The sequence below is a fragment of the Pipistrellus hanaki genome (assembly GCF_964339955.1).
Source record: "Pipistrellus hanaki genome assembly, chromosome: 15".
NCBI lineage: Eukaryota > Metazoa > Chordata > Mammalia > Chiroptera > Vespertilionidae > Pipistrellus > Pipistrellus hanaki.
The window spans coordinates 43,574,132-43,590,857 of NC_140517.1; the positions used below are offsets into that span (position 1 = coordinate 43,574,132).

The 16,726-nt window shown below is 53.5% G+C and overlaps 1 protein-coding gene across 2 annotated transcripts; it reads right to left on the reverse strand.

The window, feature by feature from the left end:
- Positions 1–1,629: 1,629 nt before the first annotated feature.
- MYPOP (Myb related transcription factor, partner of profilin) lies at positions 1,630–11,549 on the reverse strand. Of its 2 annotated transcripts, XM_084860803.1 has the most exons (3): positions 11,459–11,549; positions 10,141–10,706; positions 1,630–3,177 (listed from the first exon to the last, which is right to left on the reverse strand). In XM_084860803.1, the coding sequence occupies exons 2-3, from the start codon at positions 10,652–10,654 to the stop codon at positions 2,486–2,488; spliced, it is 1,206 nt and encodes a 401-aa protein (XP_084716929.1). In that variant the 5' UTR covers positions 10,655–10,706; positions 11,459–11,549; the 3' UTR covers positions 1,630–2,485. The 2 variants fall into 2 exon arrangements, with proteins under 2 accessions (XP_084716929.1, XP_084716930.1); XM_084860804.1 differs by lacking the exon at positions 11,459–11,549 and having other exon boundaries at positions 10,141–11,395.
- Between the last annotated feature and the right edge of the window lie 5,177 nt (positions 11,550–16,726).

A 16,726-nucleotide genomic window follows, 5' to 3' on the forward strand; every position in this document is an offset into this window, starting at 1 on the left:
CTTCTTCTTCGAGTCGTTGGGAATAGTGGCAGGCACGCTGACGTGAGGGCTGGGCGGGGAAGACAGGTCTCTAAGTCCTCACCTCCATGAGCCTCTTCCTAAGCCTGGGTCCAATTTCAGAACACCAAAATAGTTTAATGTATCGTCAGCGTTGCATTCTTTAATGTTTACTGATCAGGGGCTGCCTACTCCTCTCCCTCATCCAGCTGCAAGCACAGCAGCTCTGATTTTGTTACCCGCCTCTAACTTGTGAAAAACGGACTTCTTGCCCAGCTCTACTTAACCTGCTGTTTGTCTAGGGCCCAGGGGTCTTCAAACTACGGCCCGTGGGCCATATGCGGCCCGCAGAGGAGTCTGATCCGGCCCGCCAGGTTTTTTGGGCAGTGAGCGCAGCCGAGGTGTTACAGTAGGAATTAGTAGTTCATATAGTCCGGCCCTCCAGCTCTCTGAGGGACCGTAATCTGGCCCCCACTTTAAAAAGTTTGAGGACCCCTGCAACCTAAGCAATGTTATGTGCACAATCATGGCTCTGTGTGCTATCTACATTTTTACAAAAGTTAAAGGTGCATCTACAACTATTATAAAGGGCCACCAGGTATTACTGAAAATTGCATTTGGGTCCTTCTCTAGCAAACTCTACTGGCAGGCCAGAATTCTGGCCAGATGCCAGCTTCAGGTGGACTGGATTGGCACCTGACAAGTTTAAGGCTAGTTCCTAAACTCAGGGGAAAAAAACCCAAAAAATGGAGACCTCTAGATTCTGCTTTTCACTGGCTACCTTCAGGTGAAGATGCAAACATGCGTATGAATGCTAAGCATGGTGCCTGGCCCAGAAAGCAGCACTGTAAGTGAAGTGTTTGTTTTTAAGCTGCCCATTATTTCAAAGATTCAACTCCTCTTCAGCATAGGTAATGCTGAGGACACAGGAGTGACCAAGAGAGGCTCAGCCTAGTGAGGGAGGTAGACCTGCCATTTAAATGTGCTCAGATGATTAACTTCATTTTTGGGTAACTGCTGGGGGAGAGGAGGTGATGTTTGAGCTAAGGCCTGGAAGGTAAGTAGAATCTGGTTGTAGAAAATAAAGCCTCCTACATCAAAAGATGCCCATTTTACAGATGAGGAAAATGGAGGACTGTGGTTACATAGCTGGCCAGGGCACACCAGGGGTGGAGCCAGGTATGAATCCAGGGAGGTGGTTATTACCTGCTTTGCTCCAGGCTCTGCAGCAGGTTTCAGAGTAAGAAAATCAGCTGCTGGGCTAGAACCGGTTTGGCTCAGTGGATAGAGCATCGGCCTGCGGACCGAAGGGTCCCAGGTTCGATTCCGGTCAAGGGCATATGCATTGGTTTAGGCACATCCCCAGCAGGGGGTGTGCAGGAGGTAGCTGGTCAATGTTTCTCATCAGTGTTTTTAGCTCTCTAGCCTCTCCCTTCCTCTCTGTAAAAACTCAATAATATATATATATATATATATATATATATATATATATTTTTTTTTTTTAAATCAACTGCTGGGACTCTTTCCCCTCTCCAACTGGGAGTCTGTGTTTGTTTCTCAGTAAATTCCCACCTTTGCTATACTAAATAAATAAATAAATAATTTAAAAAATCGGCTCCTGCCTTCTTGAACTATGGAGGAAATGTGTTTTCATTGGTGACCCTATTAAGTAGCAGACCCATCCTAGGGGGCAGGGGATCCAGGATGCTTTGCTGGAGATGACATTTCAGTGGCGTCTGAAGGATGCGTCAGTAGGAATGACATTCGAACGCTGGCCTTGACAGTTTTAACAAAGGCTCCGGCCTCTAACTTCAAGGGTTTTGTCGCCAGCTCATGGGAGGGAGGGGCAGGTGTAGGGACTGAAATCCCAGGCCTGTCTCAGCCGCAGCCTCGAGCCATTGTATTAAAAATAAGTTTATTGATATCTTGTCACCACTGAGGAGAAACGAAGGGGCCGAGTTCCGGAGGTCAGACGGCAGTGGGAGGCAGAGGACCCAACCTGTACCTCCCCGTGACAACTCCCCCCCCCCAATACAGACTGCCGTATCCTCATAGTCGCCCACGTTCTGATTTGTCTCGCCGCCCCCACTCCCTCCCTCCCAAGTCTGGACTGGGAAGTGGGGAGGCCCCCGACAGATCAAATCTCTTCAAGTCAAGACCAGGAGTGGTTAGGGGAGGGGGGTGTGCAGCCCACCGAGGGCGGTACGAAAGAACATGAAACCGATGGCTTAGAAGGCAGGGTTAAGGGAAGCAGCCAGGCAGACAGCGCTGTACTGGACAAGGGGCTGGGGGGGCCCATCAGCGAGGGCCCCCCGCGAATCAGGCACTAACTAGTACGGGGATGGGGTGCTCACCCCCTGCAGCAGGGAGCCAGGGTGCAGCTGGCGCGGGGCGGGCGTATGGCCCTCCGCCGGCCGCCGGGCTAAGCTGGGGGAGGCGGTGCAGGCAGAAAGTGCAGCAGACAAGCTTGAATCCGATGGCGGGTTTTTCACGGAGATTTCCATCGCCCTCGCCTCTTCCGCGTGGGAAATCCTTTCCTCCTCTTGTGCGGGGGGGAGTCATGGGGAGGCGGAGGGGTTGGGGGCGCCCGGGGGGTCCTTTCCTCGTTTCTAAGGGCGACGATCACCCCCCTGGCTGCCACCTTGGCCGGGTCCACGGCAGCAGCCACCAGGGACACGGGCTCCGGGGTGCTCTCCACCTTGGGGGCGGGTGGAGGCAGGACAGGCCTGGGGGGTGGCGGGGGTGGAGGTGGGGGCGGTGGGTCCACGGGGGTTCCGGGCAGAAGGGGCAGCAGGGCGCTGAGGGCCTCGCTCAGCTTGGTCAGTCCCTGCCGCAGGGTGCCCGCCAGCTCCCTGATGGCGTTGGCGGTCTCCTGCTGGGCCCGCAGGAAGTCCAGGGAGGGGTCTGGGGCCGAGGGCACGGGCAGAGGCAGGAGGGGGGGCGAAGGGCTGGCGGGCGAGGGTGCCCTTTGAACCTGCTGCGATGGCTGGGGTGCCGGAGGGGCTGGGGGCGGTGGAGACAAGGCCAGACGGGGCAGCTGGACGGTCTGCAGGGCCGGAGGGGGTGAGGACTCACGCTCCTTGGGCGGTGGCGGCGGGCAGCCCCTCTCCGGGGGGCTGCAGGAGGGCCGGGCCGAGGGCTCCGGGCTGCTGGAGCCCCCCTTGCCGTGGGCTGGCGGGTCTGCGGAGAGAGATTTGGGAAGGTGTGCGTGACGCCGCGATGCTGCCTGGATTTCTCCTTCCCGCCTCCCACCCACCTCGGCCCCAGAGCCACCTTTAAGACTTGTCAGGTCATGCCTTGCAACAGAAGCCCGCATTCTGCGGAGTCAGTGCGTTAAGACTGATACCCTGGGCGGCCTCCCGCTGCATCAGGCAGAGCCAACCTAGAATCTGGAAGGCTCAGCCAGGGGTCTTCAAACTACGGCCCGCGGGCCACATGCGGCCCGCAGAGGAGTCTGATCCGGCCCGCCAGGTTTTTTGGGCAGTGAGCGCAGCCGAGGTGTTACAGTAGGAATTAGTAGTTCATATAGTCCGGCCCTCCAGCTCTGAGGGACCGTGATCTGGCCCCCACTTTAAAAAGTTTGAGGACCCCTGGCTCAGACCCTCTGATACTCTGTCCCCGCACTTCTCAGACCTCTTTGCTGGGTCCCAGGGAGAGAGGGGTGGTGGCCGGAGCAGCACTGGGGGCACTTCTGGAGGCTGGCAGGAGGGCTTGTCTCCTACCGGGATGCCAGGATGTCAACCTCGGCTCTGGTCTGTACCAGTGCGCCCCCAAGGCCTGCTGGGCTTCCTCCATCTCATCTCCCCCGGGATCTCATTCATGCTCGTGAACTTGAACACAGTCCTTCTCTCCACTGTGGACTCCGCATACCCTGTTGATCATCTACCAATGCCGCTCGCTCACTTGCCCGGAGCTGAGCTCCTGGTCCTCCCAGCCTGCTCCTCCCCCAGCCACCCCCATCGCGGCTCATGGCAGCTCCACCCTTTCAACCTGAACACAGCCCACATGCAGAGGCTCCCTGATTCCCAGGCCCAGCCTGGACCCTTCTCTCGGGCCGCAGACTTTTCCTCTTGCCCTCGCCGGTTTGGCTCAGTGGATAGAGCACTGGCCTGCGGTCTTTTTCAAGTGAAGGGTCGCGGGTTCGATTCTGGTCAAGGGCACATGCCCAGGCTGTGAGCTTGATCCCCAGTAAGGGGGGCGTATAGGAGGCAGCCGATCAATGATTCTCTCTCATCATTGATGTTTCTCTCTTTCTTTTTAAATATATTTTATTGATTTTGTGCAGAGAGGAAGGGAGAGAGATAGAAACATCGATGAGAGAGGGTCATCATCGATCAGCTGCCTCTTGCACACCCCCTACTGGGGATGTGCCCGCAACCAAGGTACATGCCCTTGACCGGAATTGAACCGGGGACCTTTCAGTCCCCAAGCCGACACTCTATCCATTGAGCCAAACTGGTTTCGGCATCCTCATTGGTGTTTCTATCTCTCCCGCTCTGATATCAATAAAAATATATTTAAAAACAAAACAAACAAAAACCTTTTCCTCTTTTTCTCTCCCAAGACCCCACCCATAGACAAACACCATTGGTTCTGCCTCCACACGAATCCAGCACCCAACCTCTTCTGTCCACCTCCACGGCCCCCACCTGGTCCATCCATCACCTCCCACCAGAACCACTGCAGCTGCCTTCTCACTGGCTTCCAGCTTCCACCCTGCCCCTGACAGGCTGCTCTCCGCAAGAGCCTCAAGGGCCCAACGGAAATACATGTCAGTTATGCTACAGGAGAGAAGCCAGTCACCAAGGACTCCGTGTCACGTGACCCACTTATACGAAATGTCCAAAATAGGCACCTCTGCAGAGACAGTAGATTAGTGGCTGCCTAGGGCCGGGTGGAGATGGGGGGATGGGCAGGGGGTGATGGCTAAGAGGTGCAGGGTTTCTCTCTCAAGTGAGGAAACGTGTCTGAAATGGATGGTGATGGTTGCAGACTCTGTGCATATGGGAAAAGCCACTGACTTGGGGCAGGCGGACTATATGGTATGGGAATTCTAGCTTAATGAAGATGTTAAAAAATACAAGTCAGTTCTAACCGGTGTGGCTCAGTGGATAGGGCGTCGGCTGTGGACTGAAGGGTCCCAGGTTCGGTTGCGGTCAGGGGCATGTACCTCGGTTGCGGGCGCATCCCCAGTGGGGGGTGTGCAAGAGGCAGCTGATTTGATGTTTCTCTCTCATCGACGTTTCTAACTCTCTATCCCTCTCCCTTCCTCTCTGTTAAAAAAATCAAATAAAATATATTTTTAAAAACACACAAGTCAGATGTTGTCTTTGTCAGCTCAAAGCCTTGTGGCTTTCGTCTCACTCAGAGAAAGAAAAATCCTCAAAGACCCCAAGCTTCTGCATGATCTGCCCCCATGGCCTCCCAGACCTCACCTCCCTCCCCACTGCCTTTATCTTGTTCATTTGGCTCCGCCGCCTTGGCCTTCTCACTGATCCTCACACGAGGATGCTCCTGCATCAAGGCATTTGCATTTGCCTGGAGGGTCTTTCCTCAGACCCACCTGCCTGGCTCCCTCCCTCGCCTCCTCAGGCTTCTGAGCCCAGGTGGCCTCCTTGGAAGACACTCCTTGATCTCCCCTCTTACATGGCTCCCATCCAGTCCTTCCATCTGGCCCGGCCCCGGGCAAAACACTACTGCAGAGTCCTCACAGCCATTCTCCGGATAGGTGCTCCCATTACCATCCCATCTTACAGATTAGGTGAGAGGTGCCAAGGCCTGGCGAAAGGTAGAAGGGGGAGTGGAACCCAGGTAGGTTCCAGGGCCCACACTTTTATGCCCTCCCTGGGTAGCGGCTGTGGGCCTGGGGGTGGTGAGTCTCATTCAGAAGGACATACGAACTGCAGCCACTTGAAAATAGGGTTTTTCATCTACTGAGAAAGAGGCCCTCTCCCCACACCCACAGGGCTCATGGAAGGACCATCACACCAGAGTTAAGATCCTATTCGCCAGGTGGAGCCGCAGTTTCCCTACCTGTAACTGGGTGTGTGTGAGTGCCTGGGACCAAGGGCCCCCATAACAGATCATCTTCCTGAGGGCCGTTACTCAGAGTCACCGACTCACCTCTGGCCCCTGCTTAAGTGCCTGACACACACTGAATTCGCCATGTTGTTACTGTTCTTTCAAACTTTAGGTCTGAGAGAAATGGTTCTAATTCTCTCTCAGTGTCAACAAAGACACCTCAGGCAGCCCCAGGCTGTTTCAGTCCTTCAGTTCCTCTTTTGAATTTTTTTTTTTTTAATATATTTTATTGATTTTACAGAGAGAGGAATTGAGAGGGATAGAGAGTTAGAAACATCGATGAGAGAGAAACATTGACCAGCTGCCTCTTGCACATCCCCCACTGGGGATGTGCCCACAACCAAGGTACATGCCCTTGACAGGAATCGAACCCGGGACCCTTCAGTCTGCAGGCCGACGCTCTATCCACTGAGCCAAACCGGTTTCGGCCCTCTGTTGAGTTTGACACGGTGGGTCTTCGGTATACTATTCTGATCAAGGAGCTTTAAGCACATTCCTGCCTCAGGGCCTTTGCTCGTGCTGTTTCCTCTAGCTGGATGCAGTGCTTTCCTCAGATACTCATCCGCTTGGCTCAATCTCTCTATTCAGGATACTGTGCAGTTTACCTCCTCCGAGAAGCTGACCCTCACTACCCTGTCTAAAGCAGCCCTCCTTCCATCACTCATGATCCTCTGAATGCTTTATTTTTCTTTTTAGTTTTCATAACCTCCTCTATGTGATCCATGTTGGATTGTTTGTGGTTTGTCTCCCATAATCAGAACGTCAGCTTCATAAGGAAAATCGTCTTTCTGTACAGTATTCCCAGTATCTACAACAGTGCCTGCATCAGAAAGGTACTCATTAAACATCTGTTGAATGAATGAATGAAGGGGCTGCACAGGTTTTGAAAAAACAAGTTTAGCATGTCCGCTCCAGTTCAATCGGCCCATTTCACAGATAGAAACACTGAGTTTTCATTCTCATTGAGAATAAGAGCCACAAGTGATTCTGTCTCTCTCCTGCTCAAGACACTTTCATGACTTCTAAATGCCCTCAAGATAAAGTCCAGCCCTAGCCGGTTTGGCTCAGTGGATAGAGCATTGGCCTGCGGACTGAAGGGTCCCAGGTTCGATTCCGGCCAAGGGCACATGCCTGGGTTGTAGGCTTGATCCCCAGTAGGGAGCGTGCTGGAGGCAGCCGATCAATGATTCTTTCTCATCATTGATGTTTCTATCTCTCTCTCTAACCTTCTCCCTTCCTCTCTAAAATCAATAAGAGAATATATATGTATATTTTTTTTATAAATGGAATCATATAGTGTTTGTCTTTTTTTTTTTTTTTAATATATTTTATTGATTTTTTACAGAGAGGAAGGTAGAGAGATAGAGAGCTAGAAACGTCGATGAAAGAGAAACATCGACCAGCTGCCTCTTGCACAACCCCTACCGGGGATGTGCCCGCAACCAACGTACATGCCCCTGACCGGAATCGAACCTGGGACCTTTCAGTCCGCAGACCGACGCTCTACCACTGAGCCAAACCGGTTTCGGCAAGAGAATATATTTTTTAAAAAAGATAAAGTCCAAAGCCTGGCCTTCACTTGCAAGCCATGTGTGACCCAATGCTGGCATGCTCATTGCTTTCAGTCATACTGATGGTTGTTACTGCCAGGCAATCTAGCCCAATTGCTAAGTGCATGGACTGTGAGTTGGACACACGTGTATTCCAGTTTGAACTCTACTCCTTACTTGCTGTGTGACCTTGGGTGGGTGAAGGAACCTCTTTGAATCACACGATCCTGAACTGCTTTGTTTGATCCTGTCCCTACCTTCCTCAAAACCCTCCCGTGGCTTCCCACAGCACTTAAGGAGAACATTCAAACTCCTCGATCCAGCCTAAAGGCCCTGCGGGGTCTGGTCTTTGCTGACCTCTCCAACCTCACCTCCAAACATTTCCCTTCTTCCATCTCTCCACGCTCCCTTTCCTCTCTTCAACGGGAGACTTCAGGTTTCTGAACTGGTCGATCTTTCTTGCTTCCAAACCACTGGACATGCTGTGCCTTCTACCAGGAACAATCTCCTGGCCCTTCATCCTCACTCTATGTCTCAGCTCTGATTTCTCCTCCTCCAGGAAGCCCTCCTTGACCTCCCAGGCTAGGTCAGCTGGGAGTCATCCCTGACTATGTGTGAGTCTGTCTTCCCCACTGGACTGGGAGCCCCAGGAGGGCAGGCCTGGGGATGTCTCAGCCACAGACAGAAACACTGAGGTTTGATTCACACTAAGAACAAAGGTCCAAATTATTGTGTTTCTTTCCTGCTTAAGACTCCCAAATGCCCTCAAGAGGAAGTCCAAAGTCTGACCTTCAGTGTGTCCCCAACACTGCCCAGCAGAGGACAGTGCCTGGGGAATACTGTATAAGAAATAATAACCTAGCCCTAGCCGGTTTGGCTCTGTGGATAGAGCGTGGGCCTGTGGACTGAAGGGTCCCAGGTTCGATTCTGGTCAAGGGCATGTACCTTGGTTGCGTGCACATCCCTGGTGGGGGGTGTGCAGGAGGCAGCTGGTCCATGTTTCTCTCCCATCGATGTTTCTGGCTCTCTATCCCTCTCTCTTCCTCTCTGTAAAAAAATCAATAAAATATATTTAAAAAAAAAAAAGAAAAAAAAGAATAACCTAGCCCTAGCCAGTAGAGTGTCGGCCTGCGGACTGAAAAGTCCCGGGTTCAATTCCGGTCAAGGGCATGTACCTTGGTTGTGGGCACATCCCCAGTAGGGGGTGTGCAAGAGGCAGCTGATTGATGATTCTCTCTCGTCAATGTTTCTGACTATCTATCCCTCTCTCTTCCTCTCTGTGAAAAATCAATAAAATATATTTAAAAAAATAAAAAAGCTAATAATGAGTATTCAAGAGGCCATGTTCTAAGCAATTTATGCAAATTAATTCACTTAATCTTTACAACCACCTTTGGGTAGCAACTACTTTTTATCCCCATTTTACAGATGCAGAAACTGATCTGCAGTTAACTTACCCAAAATGACAGAGCTGAGTGGCAAAGTTGTGACTGGTGCTCAGTCTGCCTCCAGAGTCACTACCCCACAACACGTTTATTTATTTTTATTTATTTATTTTTTTAATATGTTTTTTATTGATTTTTTATAGAGAGGAAGGGAGAGGGATAGAGAGTTAGAAACATCAATGAAAGAGAAACATCGATCAGCTGCCTCTTGCACACCCCCCAATGGCGATGTGCCCGCAACCAAGGTACATGCCCTTGACCGGAATCGAACCTGGGACCCTTCAGTCCGCAGGCCAATGCTCTATCCACCGAGCCAAACCGGTTTCGGCCCCACAACACGTTTAATTGAAATGATGCCTTGCCCTAGCTCAGGGGTCGGCAAACTGCGGCTCGTGAGCCACACGCGGCTCCAAAGCTGCGGTTTGCTGCTCTGTTAACTAATGAGTTTGCCGACCACTGGGATAGGGACTTAATCACAAGGAACAACAACAGCCTGTAATTATTGGAATTGATTCTCTAGGTCAGTGGTCGGCAAACTGCAGCTCGAGCCCCAGCTGGTTTGGCTCAGTGGATAGAGCACTGGCCTGCGGACCAAAGGGTCCCTGACTGGGACTCGGTCAAGGGCATGAGCTGTGGGCTCCATCCCCAGGAGGCAGCCGCTCAATGATTCTCTCTCATCACTGTTGTTTCTAACTCTCTCTCCCTCTCCCTTCCTGTCTGAAATCAATAAAAATATATTTTAAAAAGGATTAGATCACAAAATTTAAAAAAAAAGAGGAAAAAAGAAATGAAATGATGCCTGAGCTAAGGACTCGGGGTGTGGACTCTGGGGCCAGGCCTCCTCGGTCTGGGTTCTGTTCCTGCCTCTGCCAGTCACTAGCGGTGGGTGGCACCTGAGGCAAGTCGTTTCACTTCTCCGAGCCTCAGTTTCCCCAGGTTTAACATTGGGGATGCTGACAGCATCCACCTACCACGGTTGCAGTGAGAGTCACCTCAAGGGCTGGGACCCGTGCCAGACACCCAGCAGGCTTCGAACCATCACACCCAGGTGAGGGTGAAGCACTCACCTGCCCCTCGGTCTTCCCTGCGGTGGTCCTCGGACAACACACAGCGTGGGGTGTAAGCACCTGGGGCCAGCGGCTGCGAGGGGGGCGCCGCCGCCGGGGGCTGCTCCGCCCCGGCACCAGCCCCCGGCCCCGGCCCCGCCACACCCGGCCCGAGGATGGCGAAAATGGTCTCCTCCTCGGCCGAGAAGGCGTCCTCGGCGGCGGCCCCGGCGCCCTGCGTGGAGTGCGGCACGCGGGCCAGCTTCTCCTTGGTGCGGCGCTTGAAGTCGTTCCAGCGCTTCTGCACCTCCTGGCCGGTGCGCTTCCAGCTGGTGATGCCGTTGATCTTGGCCGCGATGCCGTCCCACACGCGCCGCCGCTCGGCCACGCTCACCCGACGGCTCTGCGCGCCGTAGAGCTGCGGGTAGTGGGCGCGCACCTCCCGGATCAGGATCTGGTTCTCCTCGAAGGAGAAGCGCGGCTTGCGCAGCCGGGTGGTCTCTTCCGCTTCGGCCACCGCCGCCGCCGAGGCCATGGCGCCCCCCGACGCCGCCGGCCGGCCGCCTGGCGCATGGGGGGCGCCGGCGCTGCGGGCACAGGGCGCACCGCGCTGGCGGGGGGCTCGGCGTCCCCGCGCCGCCAACCCCACCCCGGCCGGCTGCTGCCGCTGCGACACCGGCTCCTAAGCACCCGGGGCCGGGGATCGGGGCGGGGGGCGGGGGGCGATGGGCCGTGGGGGGCGGGCAGTCGGAGTGGACACCCGCGGAGCGCTCCTCCCCTGCCCGCGAGGCGCAAAGTGCCAAGCCGAGGAGGAGCGGATGGCGATGGGGAGGCTCTGGAGGGGTGGAGGGAAAGGGGGGAAAGCGGAAGAGGGGGTGTCTGCGGGGGTCAGAGGAGAATGGGGGCGCAGGGAAAGTGGAGGGAGGATGGGGGTGTTTCGGGGGTCGACAAAGCACAAGGGTCATGGGGGTACACGATGCTGGAGGGGAGATGCAGCAGGAAGGGGGGGTCTGGAGCAGAGGAGCGCTCTGGGGGTTCCGGGCCAATGGGACGTCCGTGAGACCATTAGGAGAAGGGGTCCTCCGAGGGGGGGTGAGCAGGAATAACGGGGAGTTGGGGGGCTCCTAGGTCAGTGGGGCTGGGACGATGGAATATTAGGAACTGGGGTCTGCAGAGATTGCGGGGGGGCTCCGGGGATTGCTGGAAATTACGGGGCGCCCTGGGGGCAACGGGAGTCAGGGATTAGGCGGGGGGGGACAACCGAGGCTATTGGGGGGGGCTCCTGCAAGAGTGAGGGTCGCGGAGGGTGGGGACCGAGTCGGGCCGCGGGGTCACTCACCGGCGCCGCCGCAGCCCCCGCCTGCCCGTCGGTCAAGGCTCGGGCTTCTGCGGCCTCTTCCCTCCCTCCCCCCGCTCCTCTCCGGGCTCCCCCTCCTCCGGACCCCGCCTCCCGCAGCCGGGAGAGCCGCGGCGCAGGCGCACCGCACGCCCGTGGGTCCCCGCCGCCCGCGCCGCCGGGGGTTCACGCCCCGCCCACGTCGCAGGCGCAGGGCCGCCTCCCGCCAGCCTCCGCCCGCCGCAGCCTCCGGTGCCACCACGGCGCACGCGCAAAAGCCTGCCTCACGCATGCGCGCCCCCTGCCTCTAGCCATGGTACCCAAGGCTGCGGCCCTGCGCAGGCGCAGCAAGCCTCGGAGGAGGCAGGGGAGACCTGGGGGAGAGCGCTGGGACCGAGCGGCGTCCCGCCTTTTGAAAAAAAAAACAAAACTTTAAAACATATTTTATTGATTTTTTACAGAGAGGAAGAGAGAGGGATAGAGCTAGAAACATCTATGAGAGAGAGACATGGATCAGCTGCCTCTTGCACCTCCCCCCCACTGGGGATGTGCCCGCAACCGAGGTACATGCCCTTGACAGGAATCGAACCTGGGACCTTTCAGTCCACAGGCCGAGGCTCTATCCACTGAGCCAAACCGGTTTGGCCCATCCCCGCCTTTTGGACTTGCAGCCCACCCAGCTCAATAACTATGCATATGTGTGTGTTTTTTTCTCTAGGAGAAAAGGGAGTGAGACGGCGTTGGAGGGAAGAGCTTTGTTTCCATGACAACTGCGTGGGTGGGGTGGAAAGGCGGGCTCCTCCTAAGAAAAAACGGGTTGTCGCCTCCTTTTACTCACCCCTGCGCGGGACTACTCGGGATCCGCTAACCACCTATTCCCCGGAGGGCCGGGGCACCCTGGAAATATGATGCTCCAGGCGGGCGCAGTAACTATGGCAACGCATAAAGCTTCCATCCATGCCTGGGGGCTCCCCTATCCACACGTTTCCTTCACGAGGCAAGGGAGGGAGACGGAGGGAGAGCCTCCTCCGTAGGGAGGGCGATCCTGGCGCGGGTATGACTTTAAAAAGCAAATGCACGGAAGCAGGAACTAATCTAGAAGACGGTTGGGTGAACTGGAAGGCAGGATGAAACATTTGTAATTTAGTAGTCCGCGAAGACTTCAAGGTCATTCAACCAGCAGTGCTTCATCTATTCAACAAATGTTTATTGAACGTCTACACAGTTCCAGGTGCAGGGAATACAGAAGACAGAAACCTATACCTTCATGGTGCTCACTTTTTACTTGGGAGAATAAGACCATTGGCAAAATAAATAGGCATATAAGTGAGAAGGTGATAAGTATTATGAAGAAAATGGAAGGGAAAGGGCTTGGGGAGTCTAGGGGAGGCCTCATTTAAGTAGAGAGGTGACATTTAAAGAGAGAGGTAAACCCTAACCGGTTTGGCTCAGTGGATAGAGCATCAGCCTGCAGACTCAAGGGTCCCCAGGTTCGGTTCTGGTCAAGAGCATGTACCTTGGTTGCGGACACATACCCAGTGGGGAGTGTGCAGGGGGCAGCTGATCGATCTTTCTTTCTTTCTTTCTTTCTTTCTTTCTTTCTTTCTTTTTTTGATTTTTTTGCCCCCCTCCCTCCCTCCCTCCCATACATACCCTCCCTCCCCAGAGTTTTATGTCCATTGGTTGTACTTATATGCATGTATACAAGTCCTTCAGTTGATCTATTATCTCCCCCAGATCTCCCTCCCCTCCCCACTGTAATTTGAGTCTGCTTGTTGCTTTACTGTCTCTATATCTGTTTTTTGGTTCATCAGTTTATAATGTTCTTTATTATCCATAAATGAGTGAGGTCATGTGGTGTTTCTCTTTCATTGATTGGCTTATTTCACTCAGCATGATGCTCTCCAACTCCATCCAGGTTGCTGAAAATGATGAGAATTCCTTTTTTATGGCAGCATAGTCGATGTTTCTTTCTATCCCTCTCCCTCCTTCTCTGTAAAAAATAAAAAAAATGTATTTAAAAAATAAATAAGAGAGGTGACATTTATTTTTATTTTTTAAAATATATTTTATTGATTTTTTACAGAGAGGAAGAGAGAGGGTAGAGAGTTAGAAACATCGATCAGCTGCCTCTTGCACACCCCCTACTGGGGATGTGCCCTCAACCAAGGTACGTGCCCTTGACCGGAATTGAACCCGGGACCTTTCAGTCAGAAGGCCCACGCTCTATCCACTGAGCCAAACCAGTGTTGGCGACATTTAAGTAGAGAGGTGAAGCAGGTGAGAGAGCAAGTGCAGCCAGGGCTATGACTTGCCTGGTGTGTTACAGGAGCATCTAGGAAGCCGATGGGGATAGAGGGAGCCAGGGGTGGGCAGGGTGGGGAGCCAGATGGCGCAGGGTCTTGTGGGTCCCTGCTAGCACTTAGGCCTTTACCCTCCAGGAGGTGAGAGCCAGGGGTGGGGCCTGCACTGGGGAAGGACTCAGTAAGATTCCTCTGGGGACCTGCCTTCAGGGAACCAGGATGGAAGCTGGGAGCCCAGGGAGGAGGCCACTGCTGTGGTTCAGGTGATGGCGGCTCCAACCCAGGTGGTAGCGGGGAAGGCGAGGTGAAGTGGATTGCCCATGGGAGTGAGAGAAAGACAGAAGTCCAGGGCGACTCCAGTGTCTTTGGCCTGAGTAACAGGAAGGATGCAGCCGCCAGAAGCAATGGTGGGCAGAGCTGCAAGAGGATCAGGAGTTCGCCCTAACCGGTTTGGCTCAGTGGATAGAGTGTCGGTCTGCAGGCTGAAAGGTCCCAGGTTCGATTCCAGTCAGGGGCATGTACCTTAGTTGCGGACACATCCCCAGTGGGGAGTGTGCAGGAGGCAGCTGATCAATGTTTCTCTCTCATCGATGTTTCTAACTCTCTATCCCTCTTCCTTCCTCTCTGTAAAAAAATCAATAAAATATATTAAAAAAGAGGATCAGGAGTTCAAGTTTGCCTAAACTTGCGGTGTCCATTAGTCTCCCCAAATCAATTGTCAGGTGTAGGCAGTTGGATATTTGAGTCTGGACTTCAGGGGAAGAGCTTCAGTCCTGAGATAGAAATTTAGGCGTTGTCAGTGAATAAATGCCCTGTAAGTCCCTAAGGCTGGGAGAGGTCAGCCAGGGAGCCATTGTAGGTAGAAAAGAAGCCGAGGCCTGGGGTCCGCAGAGGAGGCTGGGGAGGAGCTACCAGGGAGTCAGAGGAGCACCTGGCTGTGGGATGCCCTGGAGGCCCAGTGAGGATCGAAAATCTAGGAGGAGGGGAGGGTGGTGGGTGCCAAATGCTTGCTAGAAGCCAAGTCTGATGCAGACTGAGAACTGACCTCTCGAGCTAGCAAGGCGGAAGTCACCAGTCATCCTTAAAGGAGCCATGGGGTGGGAGTGGGGGGCTGTAGCTTGTCTGGGTGGGTTCAAGAGAGGCTTTGGAGAGAGTCGGCACAGGTTATTCTTTGCAACACTAAAATGCGGTGGTTTCTTTTTCTTTTTAAAAAAATATATTTTGTTTATTTTTTTACAGAGAGGAAGGGAGAGGAATAGAGAGTTAGAGACAATGATGAGAAACATTGATTAGCTGCCTCTTGCACACCCCCTACTGAGGATGTGCCTGCAACCAAGGTACATGCTCTTGACCGGAATCGAACCTGGAACCCTTGAGTCTGCAGGCTGATGCTCTATCCACTGAGCCAAACCGTTCAGGGATCTTTAAAAAAAAAAAAATAAATAAATAAATAAATAAATATATATATATATATATATATATATATATATATATATATATATATATATTGATTTCAGAGAGGAAGGGAGGAGAGAGAGATAGAAACATCAATGATGAAAGAGAATCATTGATTGGCTGCCTCCTGCACACCCCCTACTGGGGATCGAGCCTGCAACCCAGGCATGTGCTCTTGGCCGGAATCAAACCTGGAACCCTTCAGTCCGCAGGCTGACGCTCTATCCACTGAGCCAAGCCGGTTAGGGCAATGCGGTGGTTTCTGAAGAGGGTATGGGATCCCGGAAGGTGTATTTCAGACGTTAGGTGTAACACTATGTCATGTGCCAATAGAAAGATCTAGAAGAGGGGAGATGGGTGCTCCCGAGGGGCAAGGGGAGAATTGCTGGAGCCCTGTCCTTGAGTAAGCACAGTGGGTGGGTTCCAGGGCCCAAGCGGAGGGAAGGGCGGTCAAAGGGGCATGCGCTGTTCTGCCACAGTGAGGGGGGAGGGGGAGTATGGGCACGAAGGCAGGCAGGTGGCAACACGTGGTGTCAGGAAATGTGAACACTCTCTCCTCCTTCTTTGTTGTCTTGGTAAATTAGATGTAATTCTTTCTTTCTTTCTTTATTTTTTAAAATATATTTTATTGATATTTCACAGAGAGGAGGAAGGGAGAGAGATAGAGAGCTAGAAACATCGATGAGAGAGAAACATCGACCAGCTGCCTCTTGCACACCCCCTACCGGGGATGTGCCCGCAACCAATGTACATGCCCTTAACCGGAATCGAACCTGGGACCTTTCAGTCCGCAGACCGACGCTCTACCACTGAGCCAAACCAGCCTCGGCTAGATGTAATTCTTTAAAATGACAGCTTCCAGGTGAAGGGAGGTGCTGAGGATGGAGAGAGAGGGGGAGATCATGAGGTAGTGAGTGAGTGGCCACGGAGAGGTAGGCAGACAGAACCAATCGCCTGAGGTTCCTGGATAGTGAACTGAAATGAGATGAGTCGCTGTGGCTGTGTGTTTCTCTCTGGCTGTATTTTTCCGAGTGGGTGCAGGTGCAGACTGGGTGGCAAGCTTACTGTCACCAGGGCTGGGCTTATTTTTTATTTTTTATTTTTAAATATATATATACAATATATATATATATAAATATAAAATTTATTTTTTACAGAGAGGGAGAGGGATAGAGAGTTAAAACTGCCTCCTGCACACTCCCCACTGGGGATGTGTCTGCAACTATGGTACATGCCCTTGACCAGAATCTAACCTGGGACCCTTCAGTCCCCAGGCTGACTCTCTATCCACTGAGCCAAACCGGTGAGGGCTCCAGGGCTGGGTTTATATGAGGTCCCACATGTGCCCCTTGAGGGGACCAGGTCCAGCAGTCAGGACAGCCCAGGCAGGGTCTTCTGGGCCATATTGAGGCCGTGGGCTCTGAGCCAGGAAGCAGGGGTCTCACGTGTGCTTTCGGACGGCCCCCTGGCCGCTGTGTGCAGGGTGAACGGAGAGTCCAGGGGGAAGTCTAGA